Consider the following 13959-nt stretch of genomic DNA (forward strand, 5'->3'; position numbering starts at 1 on the left):
AGGGGAGCTGTGAGCTTGAGGCTAGCCCATAGGATGTACATAGCGAGTTCTAAGCCAACCCAAGCTATGTAACTGACCCTGTCCCCAAACAAACATTGAAAGTTAAGACTAAAACCACACCTAGCACTGAACATAGAAAAGACAGAGAGCAGTGGACATTGTAGCTAGAACACTGTTCACACCAAGTTTCCTTGTCAACACACAGCTGTGGTCAGCAGTTAGCAGCAAGTAAGACATGTGAGGTAATCAATTGATGTGTTATTAGATTGCCAGAGTTCAGCACACTTACAGACGACACTTCGAAGTGGAGCCATTTCTATTCTTCCAGAAGACCGTTCTGAGGCAGCAATTCCCAAGCCTGCTGCCTAGTCATCTTTAGACATCCAAAGCAGCTGAGAATCCACAGAGAGCCTTAACCGGTGCCCTCAGCAGCCATTGTTGGGAGGCGTGGGGTTCAATGTTGCATGATCTTATTCTTCTTAAAAAAAAAAAAAGTTACAGCAATATTTTTGCATATTCATTTTTCTTCTTTTATACAACTTTCGGTAATTCCAGATTTTAGTCCACCAGTCCTTAAGTAACAAGCTTGGAATTATCACCATCTTTCTCAAATGAGAGGCTGTTCCTTGTTACATTCGACATTAGTAGATAGTAAAGCAATTCAAACAGGTTAAAAGCATGAAGAAACAGCTAGGTATGGTGGCGCACACATTTGAACCCTAGCATGCAGAAGGCAGAGGCAGAGATAGGTAGATCTCTAAGTTCAAGGACAGCCTGGTCTATACATTGAGTTCCAGGACAGCCTGGTCTAAACAGAAACCCTGTCTCAAAAAAATAAAATAAAATAAAATAAAAAACAAAAACCAAACAAAGTGACATGGAACTATCAGTGAGTTCTGTGTTAAATGTAGCTCTTGCAGAGCACATTTATCATGTAAGTGAATTTCACACATAATGATAAAAGCCACAGTGTGGCTGGAGAGATAACTTGTAAGAGTTCTTGCCATGCAAGCATGAGGACCTGAGTTCAAATCCCCAGCACCCATATAGAGCAGTGGAATGTGGAATTTTGTTCATTTTCTGCAGCACTCTTACNGGGGGGGGGGGTAGGGGGGGCAGATTGAGAGATCTTACTAGAGTTGAGTCTGGTGTTTCATGCCATTAATCTAAGCACTCAGGAGGCAAAGACAGGAAGAACTCTGTAAGTTCAAGGCCAGCCTGATCTAAGGAATGAGTTCCAGAACAGCCAGGGCTTAGTAGAGAGACCCTGTTTCAAAAAACAAAGAAAGAAATAGTATCTAGATAGACAGACCACTTAGATTTCAGAAGTAATTGTCACTTTGATGCACAATTAATACTACCTAATAAAATGAAGGTCGGAAATTTGAGTTAATTTTGTCTGTTTTGAACCAAATGCCTACTAGCTCTCAAGCTTATCTTTAGAACAAAGCATACACCAAGGTGTTCCATGTGCACTCGGCTCCACTTGGCTGTTGTTTCTTGGTCCCCTCCACTTCATATTTGAGTGAGTTCTGGGGGTTGTTGCATCTGGATGTCTCCCGCCCTCTGGTTTTCACTCCTGTGTGTTTCATTGCCATTTTCCATTTTGCAGACTGCCCCACATCATCTCATTCTACTAAAACTGTCTCCTCATCATCATCATCTGCCTTTCCCGGCGAAGACGAATTCAGTGGCTTTGTGCAGGGGCCTGTTGAGCTTCCCACTTGCGGGTCTTCTTCCACAGCCCCGCCCTTTCAGTCTTTCCTCCCCAGCACCCCACTCAGCCAGTTACACACACAGAAGGCTGGGGCACAGCCTCTGCCTCCAGCTCAGGCTCCAGTGTCTTTTGCCGTACATGGTGTCCATGGGCAAATTCCTTGTTTATCTGCTGCTTCAGCTTCCCACAGTGTGCAGAAAGCAGGTAACTCCTGGTGTTATTATCAAAGTGTTAAGATATTCTAGGGTAATTTACTTCTCTTACTTATGTAGAAATATACAGTGCTGTTGGCAAAGAAACACATGTGGCATTTATGAGAACTATTGACAGCCACCAGTACAAGGCTAGATTCAGTTTTTGTATCCTCATTTACCAGAATAGTGATTTAAAGCCTTTCACTGCTGTGTTAGAAACAGGAGAGACTTCAGGAGCAGACTGGCCTTCTAAGATTATGTTAACAATAATGTGCTGGAGAGAGCTCCTTTAAAAAGCAGTCTTTCTATACAAAGAATCAATAGAAGGTTAAAAATAAACAAATAAAGGTGGGGGGAGCAATGGCTCAGTCCGCTGAGGTGGCTCGGCAGGCAGAGTGCTTGCCACCAAGCCTGCTGACTGTTACCCTCAGAGCGCATTCTGGAAGGGGAGGAGTGACTCCCACATGTTGTCTTCTCAGTGTCACACACGATCAGCGTACACACACGGCATACACACACACATAAAATGTGATCTCTCTAGCCAGCTATGGTGCACACATCTGTAATCCATTCCTTAAGACATGGAGGCAAAAGAATCAGAAGGAGTTCAGAGTCATCCTTGGCTACGTAGTTCAAGGCCAGCCTGGCTACATGAGACCCTGTTTCAAAAAAGGGGAGGCAGGGGGTGAGGGGGAAGGACTCCTTATTCATATAAGGATATGATGATAAGGATAATCCCAGCACAAGGCAGACAGGGGCAGAAGGGTCTGCTTAGATTGGAGGCCAGCCTGCTGCAGTGATACGTTTTGGCCTTGTGGAAGTCTTTAATCATCTCTATACTTCAGCTTTTATCATCTGTGGGATTATGGAGCAGGCACGGTCTATCTCAGGACACAGTGTTTGGGGAAGGGTCTTAGGAGACCTGTACGTAGTCTATAAGACTTGCCATTCAGTGGATGTGGAACTAGGCCAGACAGGGAGCTCCCTCTAGCTAGGAGGGGTGTCTGTGTCTGGCAGTGGAAGCTTGCCACCATCCCACAGCAGTGTCCCCTCAGTGTGTTATTTTACTTCCTGTGGCATAGGATCCCCGAGAACTAGAGTAACATAATTATTTTAAGTTCTCTAAAACCTCTGAAGTCTCTCAAATCCTACACAAATGGATAACGATTAAATTATTACATAATTCATGCTCTGTGGGGAGGCCTTCCCCTGAGAATATGGGGGCGGGAAGGGATGAAGAAAAGATTGGTCTATGCAGTAATATACAAATACTCCTTCGTGCTGTTTGTTTAGGCCCTTCCTTGGAAGAGAAGCTCCTAGTGTCTTGTGATATACGTGCATCTGGGCAGGAACACATTAAATTAAACACTCCTGATGCTGGGCACAAAGCCACAGTCCCAGGATCCAGTAACAACTGCCCTGGTTTAATGGCCCATAACAGGGTTGCTGTGGATGGATGTGTGAGTGGTCCCGCCAGTGCAGAGGCAGAAAAGACTTCAGATCAAACCCTGTCAAAGGAAGAGAGTGGTGAGCTCCTGGGGCATTCGGCACACTTTGTTTAACCAACCGCCGCTCGGACGCTAACACTTTAAGCATTAATCTTAAAATGGATGCTGCTTGATTGTGCTAATTAAAATTTTGCTTAAATATTTATGCAATCTTTTCTCCAATAACCCCTACGATTTTGCTCTGAATTCTTTGAATCCACCGTATTACACCTTTTCAAGTGATGTTTGTTGATAACCCTGTTTCTTAATCAGAATCACTCCTGACCTAAAATTTCCTCTCAGCTTTATACCAGCTCCCTTTGATTCCCCTCACACTTTCTGGTTTTCCATAAAGGTTAAAAAGTTCAGCTATAACTGGAAAAGTCACCAATGAAAATGTCGTTTCCCCCTCTGAACTAAATTGTTTGCATTGCTTCCTGGAAGATCCAGATTCATACACTCAAGGCTCTGGGCAGAGGCAAGACCAGCAGGTCTTCAGCCTGCAGTGGAACACAAGCTTGGTACCTGCATGGCCCTGTACCGTACACAAAAGCCAGATCCAACCTTTTAACTGCAGAGCTGAATGTGGATGTGGGCAGCCCTGGAGACAAACCCCAAGAGGCTGTTTCCATGTGTAATTCTAAGCCACTGCCTGTTGTCTTCTCCTCTGAACTTGTCATACACATTAGACAAGGCGAGCCTCCTGCAACCCAGATTATTGATCTGGTGCCTTGTATTCTTTCTTTATACTCTAATACATAGTTACTGAACAAGGCTTGCTGGAAACCAAGCACTTTCATTATATTGGTGACTTTTTTCTAGTGTCTCCAGCCAGTGCTCCTCTGTGTAAAAAGCTGTGGCTTTTCTCTGGACCATGTGTATATTAACCATCCTTACCTTGTAGGTGTGGGCGTGTTTCCCTCTCAGGACCCTGCTCAGTCCAGAATGCCTCCTTGGATTTACAATGAGAGTTTGGTTCCAGGTAAGGTAAAGCTGCTTTGTCCAGCATTCCCTTCTGGATATTTTACTCTGAGTGCTATAGAGATATTTCTAAATATTTACTGTAGTGGTTATAAAATATGCAGAAGAAATTGTTCCTTGTACTTATTTCTACATGAGTACAGAAAACTAAATAAACCTCATGTTTAAGACTACTTTACGGACTGGGGATGGTGCTACAACTTTAATCCTAGCACTCAGCAGACAGAGGCAGTGACCTCTCTGAGTTCCAGGACAGCCAGGGCTACACAGTGAGACCTTGTCTCAAAAAAAAGAAAAAGAAAAAGAAAGGAAGAGAGGGAGGGAAGGGAAGAATGGATGGATGGAGGGAGGGAGGGAGGGAAAGACTGCTTTATTGGGAGTGACAAGATTGCTCATGAGGCAAAGGCCAAGCCATTAGTGTTACTGTGTTTTAAATGCTGATATTATCAGATACTTATTTCAAAGGCTACTAGTAACCTATCAAGAATCACAATACTGGGGCTAAAGAGATGGCTCAGTGGTTAAGAGCACATCTGGTCTTCCAGAGGACCCAGGTTCTGGGAGGACTCACATTATGAGTCATAACCACACTCTTCTTGCCTCTGCAGACACTAGACACACGTGTAGTACACAGATGGACATGCAGACATGACACCTATACATACACAGTTTTTAAAATATCTTGTTAAAAGAGTCACACTAGCCAGGCATGGTGGCACACACCTTTAATCCCAGCACTTGGGAGGCAGAGGCAGGCGGATTGCTGAGTTCGAGGCTAGCCTGGTCTACAGAGTGAGTTCCAGGACAGCCAGGGCTATACAGAGAAACCTTGTCTTGAAAAACCAAAAACAAAAAAAAAAAAGAGTCACACTAGTATGTTTAATACTTGGTGCTTTCTTAAGGGTTATGGTTTTTTAAATTTTTTTTTCTGATTGTCCTATGAAACTATATGAAATGAAAGATTGGGTAACATCATTTTCTACATTGGAAAGTGGTGTTAGTGTTTTTTGTTTTGTTTTTTTAATATGCATTACTATTGTTGAGTTGAAGAACTTACTAAAATGGATAGGATGGATCAATAGACACTGAATAGCCGAGCAGGTGCTGAGGTTAGAAAATCACAGATGTCTGGTTTGCTGTACAGCACATTGAAGCTGGAGGTCTGTGCATTAGCTCATCAGTGCTAAGGCTGGTACAGACAGGAGTTGTTCTATACTTGAATAAATGTTGATGCAAGATCTCTGCAGAAGAATTTGGCAAAATCTGCAGAGAAATTGGCAAATGTCTGCTTTGTATTTTAATCATACAACCACAATTCAAAGGCTAGATACTCTCCCAAACCATGCGGAACCCAATCTGTCCATTTTGAATATCATCCCTTTCCTCTCTTGAAACCCTACAGAAACTAGATCTTAGTATATTTTTTAGTTTTATCCATTTTCTGCCAGTTTGCCTTTTCTCCTTTGTTCTCCTCTGTATACATACATGAAGCCTTTCCTAGTCATGTATGTGTAGGTTTGCATATATGTGGAGGTCAGAAGGCTCCAGGGATTGAACTCAAGTCATCAGCGGGTGCCTCTCCCCCATGAGCCAGATGCCAGCCATGTTAAAGCAGTTTGACCTAAGGTTATTCTTTTATACCAAGGGTGGCAGCAGCAAAGTCAACCCCTGCATTTGTGTTTGCATTTGTCATTTGATTTTTCTTTCAATAGATGCCTATAAGAAAATTTTAGAAACCACAATGACTCCAACTGGAATAGATACTGCTAAACTTTATCCCATTCTGATGTCATCTGGACTTCCCAGGGAAACTCTCGGACAGATATGGGCCTTAGCTAATCGAACCACACCGGGCAGGCTCACTAAGGAGGAGCTTTACACGGTTCTCGCCATGGTAGCAGTGACACAGGTAGACTATGTGGCTTTTTTTTAACGATTTATTTATTTATTTATTATTTATGTGTATGAGTCCACTGTAGCTGTCTTCGGACACACCAGAAGAGGGCATTGGATCCCATTACAGATGGCTGTGAGCCACCATGTGGTTGTTGGGATTTGAACTCAGGACCTCTGGAGAAGCAGTCAGTGCTCTTTACCACTGAGCCATCGCTCCAGCCCCTAGACTATGTGTCTTATGTCAGAACAAGTGTGTTGTTTCTACAGACTGAAAGAGTGTGGATCCCCTTTTCACCACAGCCTTGTAGATTTCCTTGTACATTAAAATTTAGGTGCCTTGTGATAAAGTTTTCCAAAAATATACAGTCTATATAGTGAACATCCTAGCATGTTATCCCTTTGTTTGAAAGTGAAAATAATTAATGAAATCAATTTTTTGCCCTTACTTAGAATTTCTTAAAGTACACTTAGGCTGCTAACAAGTTTTCTTATATTTTGAAATTAGTTTACGTTCTGTGATTTTAGCAAATTAGCCAAACTCATCAGACAAAAAAATGTCACAGTTGATGTGCGCTGACCATGTCTAAGTATTAGCGTTGGGTGGTTGAAATGAGGAGAGTTTGGATGGGTGAAATAGGTCCACATCTGCTGCATTTTTAGTAGAACAGCAGTGGATCCTGCCACATTGTCCTCAGTACTGTTCTCCTGGTGGCCGACTAAAGGAAACAACAGAAAGGCTTCCTGAAGGTCTCTCTTGAACAGATGTTGAGTATGGTCTGCAGCTGGCTAAAATGTTTCCGTTTTCCTGGTGTTCCATTAGAGGGGTGTTCCTGCCATGAGCCCTGATGCTTTGAGCCAGTTCCCTGCGGCTCCCATCCCTACCTTAAGCGGCTTTCCTATGACTCTGCCTACCCCAGTGAGCCAGCCAACAGCGATGCCCTCTGGCCCTGCAAGCTCCATGCCCCTCACCCTTGGACAGCCCATCATGGGTATCAACCTTGTTGGACCAGTGGGTGGAGCTGCAGCGCCAACTTCCAGTGGCTTCATGCCAGCCTACCCATCAAACCAGGTAAGTGGGAAACTTTGTGTGTGCCAGATCATTCCAGAAAGTGCATGTGGGCAACTTTCCTTCAGAGATTCAGTCTGCTGGATTATGGCGGGCCCTTGATATGGAAATTAAGCAATGTGGAGTCAGGTGTGATTCATCTGTGAGCTCTCACTAGGATACTCAGGATCCTAAATTTGACCCCAGCTCTTCAAAAAATAAAGTAATTTTTAAGCATTAATAAAATACAAAATTCAATTGTTTTGTTTTTAATTATTCTTTAAATACACAAAATATTTGTTGAGAACTAAGCAGTTGAGGAAGACATGTGATGTCAACCTCTGTCCTACACATGCACACATACACAAACAAACATATACCACAAACATACATGCGTGCACACACATACACTAACATACATGCACACATACACTAACATACATGCACACATACACTAACATACATGCACACATACATATACCACACACACACAAACAGATTTTTTTTAAAGATTTATTTATTGATTATATGTAAGTACACTGTAGCTGTCTTCAGACACTCCAGAAGAGGGAGTCAGATTTCATTACACATGGTTGTGAGCCACCATGTGGTTGCTGGGATTTGAACTCCGGACCTTCAGAAGAGCAGTCCGGTGCTCTTACCCATTGAGCCATCTCACCAGCCCACACAAACAGATTTTAAGGCCAGACATGTAGTCCACACCTTTGATTTCAGCATTCAGAAGTCAGAGGCAGGAGATCTCTGAGTTTGAGGTCAGCCTGGTTTACATAGAGAGTTCCAGGCCAGCCATGGCTCCATGGTAAATCCTATCTCAAAATTTCACTTCTCAGATTAGCAAACCAATATTTTTAATGTACAGATATGCAGTGTCATGTAGGAAAAAATGACTAGTCCTGCAGGTTTTTTGGCACAACTATTTGAACATATGCATCTCAGAGATGGCAGCCAAAGTCAGCAGAGTCAGGATGTCAGCAGTACCACTGCTTGTTAGAAGACTAGAACGTTTCTGCTCATCGCAGAGGCGATGTTCAGTGATTTCAGTTTCTCCATACAGTGGAAAGTAATCGTTAACGTGAACAGAGTAGATCTCCATTTAGGGCATGGAACGATGACTCTGTTATGTAATTACAGTTCTGAAGTTCTGAACAGTGTAATGTGAGCTTGTTCCATAAATCAAATGGACCGTGAACAATCTGCTGCTCTGGGTGGTAGCCAGTGTTTGCTTCATGTGTGTGTACAACTGCTTCTGAGAGGCTCATGTCATGTCTGTTCGCAAACATTGCTGTCAGCAACCAGACAAATGTAATCCAACTACTTTAGAAATATTAGGTTAGTTATTTAAGCCAATCCTTTCATTACATTTGTGCTAGAGAATACTTTAAAATATGAGACAGGGTTCTTTTTTTTTTTTTTTTAGGATTTATTAATTTATTTATCTGTAAGTACAATGTATCTGACTTCAGACACTCCAGAAAAGGGCGTCAGATCTCATTACAGATGGTTGCGAGCCACCATGTGGTTGCTAGGATTTGAACTCAGGACCTTCGGAAGAACAGTCAGTGCTCTTAACCACTGAGCCGATGAGACAGGATTCTTGCCTTAAGCATCTCTGTTACTATATCTCAGTTGTGTTCTTGCCTGGAACTGTATGTGCTCCATAGTAGAGCACTTGTCTAATATGCACAAGACCCTGTGTTCAATTCCAGCACATGTGCATACACTAACACACATACACATGATTATGAAATTAGGCAGTTGTAATTAAATTGAGCAATTAAATGATAATCTTTGAGGTTGATGTATGGGGAGGATTTATTTACTTTGATAACCTTGTGTTCCCTATGTAAAAATCCTCTGACAGGGTTGAGTTATCTGAAAGGCCTCAATTGAGAAGATGCCTCCATAAGATCCAGCTGTAGGGCATTTTTTAAATTAGTGATTGTGGGTGGTGCCATTCGTAGGCTGGTGGTCCTGAGTTCTATAAGAAAGCAGGCTGAGCAAGCCAGTAAGCAGCACTTCTCCGTGGCCTGTGCATCAGCTCCTGTCTCCATGTCTGTGCCCTGTGTTTGAGTTCTCGTCCTGTCTTCCTTCCGTGATGAACAGATGTAGAAGTGTAAGCCAAATAAATCCTCTTCTCTCCAACTTACTTTGGTCACAGTGTTTCATTATTAGCACTAAGTAATCCTAAGACAAGTTGGTACCAGAATAACAGAGTATTGTTTTAGGGGAGGATTGTAGAAGAACTTTGAAACTTCAGGCCAGAAAAGCCATTGAGTGTTGAGAGCTAAATGAACTGCGATGCAGGAGCTTGGAGGATAAGAATGTTGAGCGCAATGTTGATGATGGAGACCTGGCTTGTGAAGTTTCAGAGGGAAATAAAGACTCTCTCCTAGGCCTTTTATATGGACAATTTATGGTTCTGGTCAGCTGGGGCTGAACAATCAGCTGTGATTAGCAAGAGACCAGAACCACTAGAGTAAAACCTTGCATTGCTGGAACAATGGATGCAGGTCAGCTGTGGCTAAACAATCAGCTGTGGTTAAGAGACCAGCATCATTGAGGTGAAGTCTTCTGGGAAGTGTTTCCAGAGAGTTAGCTCACAAAAGCTGTGTTCTAGGCATGGCCAAACATGTGCTGACAGCTGAGTTTTGTAATGTAAGAGTCACCCAGGTGGTACTGGTTTTGAAGGTGTGAAGGGTTTCTGGAGAACAGCTGAGGCTTGGCACTGTGTGGGAGGGCTGGAGTCTCTGAAGAGAGCCTAGGAGGGGCTATGGTGAAAGTGCAGTTCAGGTACAGCTAGGGACCTCAGCATTTTGGGAAATATCAGTGCTATGGGATGACCACCAAGAACAGCAGCAGCAGTAGAGTGGAGCATGCTGGAGCCTAGAAGACAAGCTTTGTATGCTACAGAGGACAGAACCAGGAAAGGGAACCACGCCCCTTGGAATGAGTCCCAGATAATTGGACACGGAGTTATTTACACTGTGCAGGTTTGGTTTTGCTTGGTTCAGATTGTGACTGTGTCCTGGTCTTTCCCTCCTGAAGTAAGGAAGTATTTCAGTTTTTATTTCACAGAAGTCTACAGCTAAGAGGCTTTGGGTTTAAAAGAAGTAGCTGTTTTTAAAAGACTGAACTTTTAAAGACTGTGAGACTTTTAAACTTTGGGATGTTTATGTTGTAAGTTGTTATTAATGTTTGATCTTAGAAAAGAAAAGAAAGGAAAGGTTATGACTTAACAGTGATGTGTTTATGTGTCCAGTTAACAAGGGGTCAGTTGTGCTGTCTATAGTTTTGTGTCAACGTGACACAAGCTAGAGTTACCTGAAAGAGCTGAGTTAAATTGAGAAAATCCCTTCATAAGATCCGATTATGGGACAGGTGGTGCCACCCCTGAGCTGGTGGTCCTCCTGGGTTCAATAAGAAAGCAGGCTGAGCAAGCCAGTAAGCAGCACTCCTCCATGGCCTCTGCATCAGCTCCTACCTCCAGGTTCCTGCCCTGTTTGAGCTCCTGTCCTGACCTCCTTCAGTGATGAACAGTGATGTTGAGGTGGTATAAGCCAAATAAACCCTGTCCTCCCCAAGTTGCTTTGGTTCAGTGTTTCATTGCAGCTGTAGTAACCTGACTCTAACACTTTGTAAACCTAGGTGGGAAAGACAGAAGAAGATGACTTCCAGGATTTTCAAGATGCTTCAAAATCAGGATCCATCGATGATTCTTTCACTGATTTCCAAGAGATGCCTGCTTCCTCAAAAAACAGTAATTCCCAGCATGGAAACAGGTAGAACAGAGTTGAATATGTTTAACATTACATTCTACCATTAGGGAAAGGGTATCCATGGGATAAGCCTGAAAACAACAAATGTCCTGTCCAGAGAGCAGTTATGAGCCTGTTCCTCTCATGTCCCCTGGGCAGTGTTCTGCATTCCAACTGTTACCCTCTGCTTCTGTGCTCTGTGGCCACTTGACCTTTGGCTCCTTCCCCTCCTTCCAGTGCACACCTGCTTGTCATGTTTGTCTTTAGCCTGCTTTGTGGGGCAGGGTGTGGTGAGGCACCCCTTCAAGGGAGGCAGATACAAGTGGATCTTTGTGAGTTCTAGGCCAGCCTAGTCTACATAGTGAGTTTCAGGATACCCAGGGCTCCACAGAGGAACCCTCTCTAAAGAGAGAGAAAGAGACAAAGGAAAACAACTAACTCGACTTGTGACAACTGAGTGCCTGCACCACAGTGGCTTCCTGTTCTGTTATTAGAACCAGTCCTCAGCTGTTGAGAAAAGAGCATTTGACTTTGTATTTTATAGTAGTATAACATATTCCTGGTTTTCCATAAAATTGTAATTCAGGGCCCTGGATTTTCGTTATTCATGTGTCTTTTTTTCATCAGTGGCTTCTGACCTCCAGATTTCTGTTTGTTTGCACACAGACCCACAGACATTTCACTTAGATTTTCCTCTAGAGCAGCGCTTCTCAACCTTCCTAATGCTGCAACCCTGAATACAGGGTTACAGTTCCTCCTGCTGTGCTGACCCCCAGCCGTAAAATGATTTCTGTTACTACTTCATGACTAATTTTGTGACCGTTATGAATCATAATGTAAAGATCTGTGTTTTCTGATGGTCTTAGGTGATCCCCACAAAATAATCGTTTGACACCCCCACGAAAGGCATCGTGCCTCACAGGTTGAGAAGCTCTGCTCTAGAGAGAGTCATTGGTTGGCTAGCACATCAGCAGCTCCTCACCTGCCTGGGTTCAGGCAGCGCACTGTCAGCACCTCACCCTCTCCGCCTACCCCCTTCTCTCTGTTTAGATCCTTCTACAGATTGGAAGAGCAGACTGAGTACACAATAGGGCTGCATTTGTTTTATTTTGAAAGTTGTTTCTGTCAGACAGAGCACATACTGTGTTTCTCTTATGTGCCTGATTGTGTAGTCAGGACCATCACTTCCATTTTACCCAGTCAAACCTCCCACATCACACTGTAGATAAAGATAGGCAGGAGAGAGGAGTTTTCAGACCAGAAATAGATTATTCTGAGTATAAGAATATAAAGAATATATTCTACTCAGCTAGACATGGTGACACACACCTGTAATCCTAACACTTAGCCAGCTGAGGCTGGAGATGTGCCACAAGAAAGGAGCCCATCTGGGTTACAGTGTGAGGCAACAGAAGCATATGCCAAACATGTATAAGGGACCTGCAGGGTCTAGTACTTAGTGCCAGCCCATCCATCAGGCACCAGAACAAAACGTTCCATCACTGACCTCATCCTTCAGACAAACTTACACATCCTACCCAAATGAGTCAGGCAAGACATCTCAAACTTACTGCATAGAATCAGGTTAACTTCCTACTGAGAGCCGAATATTTGTTACATCGGCATCACTAATCTTCCTTGGTTGGTCCATGATATCATCATATCCAGTCAGCAAGCTGAAGGCGTGTGTCCTCTATCTCTGGTCGGCTCTGCCTGCTGTGAAGCCTTGTGTGTGCTCTTGCTCTGCCCATTTCCTGCAGTCTGAAGTCCAGCCCTCCAGAGACGTTTGCTTCTCACCATTCCTTATTGGTTTCTCTAGAGATAATTCAAAACTTATTTCAAAAATCAGCTAACCATTGGGGTTTTTCTAACTCCTCCAGCAGTCCATGCATGTGAAATGAGTTACTGTCTCCCCTTCTCTACTACTAATTGTAATGGTCTGTATTTCTCAAGTTTCACCCCAGTGTTGCTTAGCTCATACATAACTGTTAGATGATAATATTATATAAACAGTCTCTCAAGTGAGCAGGGGGAAAAGTCTTTGAGTTGATGGATTTAAAATTTGTGGGCAAAGTTCTAAAATGAGCCAGGTAGTGGTGGCACACACCTTTAATCCCAGCACTTAGGAGGCAGAGGCAGGTGGATTTCTGAGTTCAAGGCCAGCCTGACCTACAGAGTGAGTTCCAGGTCAGTCAGGGCTACACAGAGAAATCCTGTCTCAAAAAAACAAAAAGAAAGGTTCTAAAATGGTAGCCAGACCTAAGATGTGTGGGGTTTTGACAGATTTTTATTTTTTTAATCTTAGGGGTTTTTTTTGTTTATCATATTGGTTGATTGTTTTGTTGTTTGTTTTTTAAAGTGTGTGTGTGTGTGTGTTTGTCTGTATGTCTGTATCTGTCTGTCTGTCTGTGAGAATGTATAGCACATGTGTGAAGTTGCTCAAGGAGGCAGAAGAGGGCCTCAGATGTCCTGGCACTGTATCACAGGCAGTTGTACTATATCACAGGCACAGGCAGTTGTACTATATCACAGGCAGTTGTGAGCTACCTGACCTGAGAGTTGGGAACTGGAGTTGCATCCTCTGGAAAAGTAGGAAGTGCTCTTAGCAAATGAGTAATGTCTTCCGATCATGGTTTGGTTCTTTTGAGAAGGGGTTTTTGTTACACAGTCCTGACTTGCCTGGAACTTGCTGGGTAAACCAGGCTAACCTTGAACTTACAGTTCTCCTCTTGCCTCTCTCCCTAAGTGCTAAGGACCACCATGCCCAGCTGCTGTCCTGGTGTATGTCATCATTTATCGTGGCACACAACTGTGCATGTACCTTTTTTTTTTTTAAAGATTTATTTATTTATTATATGTAAGT

The 13959-nt window shown here is 43.3% G+C and overlaps 1 protein-coding gene across 8 annotated transcripts in view; it reads left to right on the forward strand.

Moving 5' to 3' along the window:
• Synrg (synergin gamma) overlaps positions 1-13959 on the forward strand; it is a 77223-nt gene that overhangs the window by 18792 nt on the left and 44472 nt on the right. For 4 of the 8 annotated variants that reach the window (XM_021177158.2, XM_029483571.1, XM_021177164.2 and 1 more), the window contains exons 7-12: positions 1613-1921; positions 3205-3438; positions 4303-4380; positions 6092-6288; positions 7096-7344; positions 10987-11120. In XM_021177158.2, the coding sequence (XP_021032817.1) occupies positions 1613-1921; positions 3205-3438; positions 4303-4380; positions 6092-6288; positions 7096-7344; positions 10987-11120 (1201 nt within the window). The remainder of the gene's footprint in view (positions 1-1612; positions 1922-3204; positions 3439-4302; positions 4381-6091; positions 6289-7095; positions 7345-10986; positions 11121-13959) is intronic. The other 4 variants (XM_021177168.2, XM_021177170.2, XM_021177171.2 and 1 more) reach the window with 1 other exon arrangement.

Source organism: Mus caroli, chromosome 11 (assembly GCF_900094665.2).
Source record: "Mus caroli chromosome 11, CAROLI_EIJ_v1.1, whole genome shotgun sequence".
NCBI lineage: Eukaryota > Metazoa > Chordata > Mammalia > Rodentia > Muridae > Mus > Mus caroli.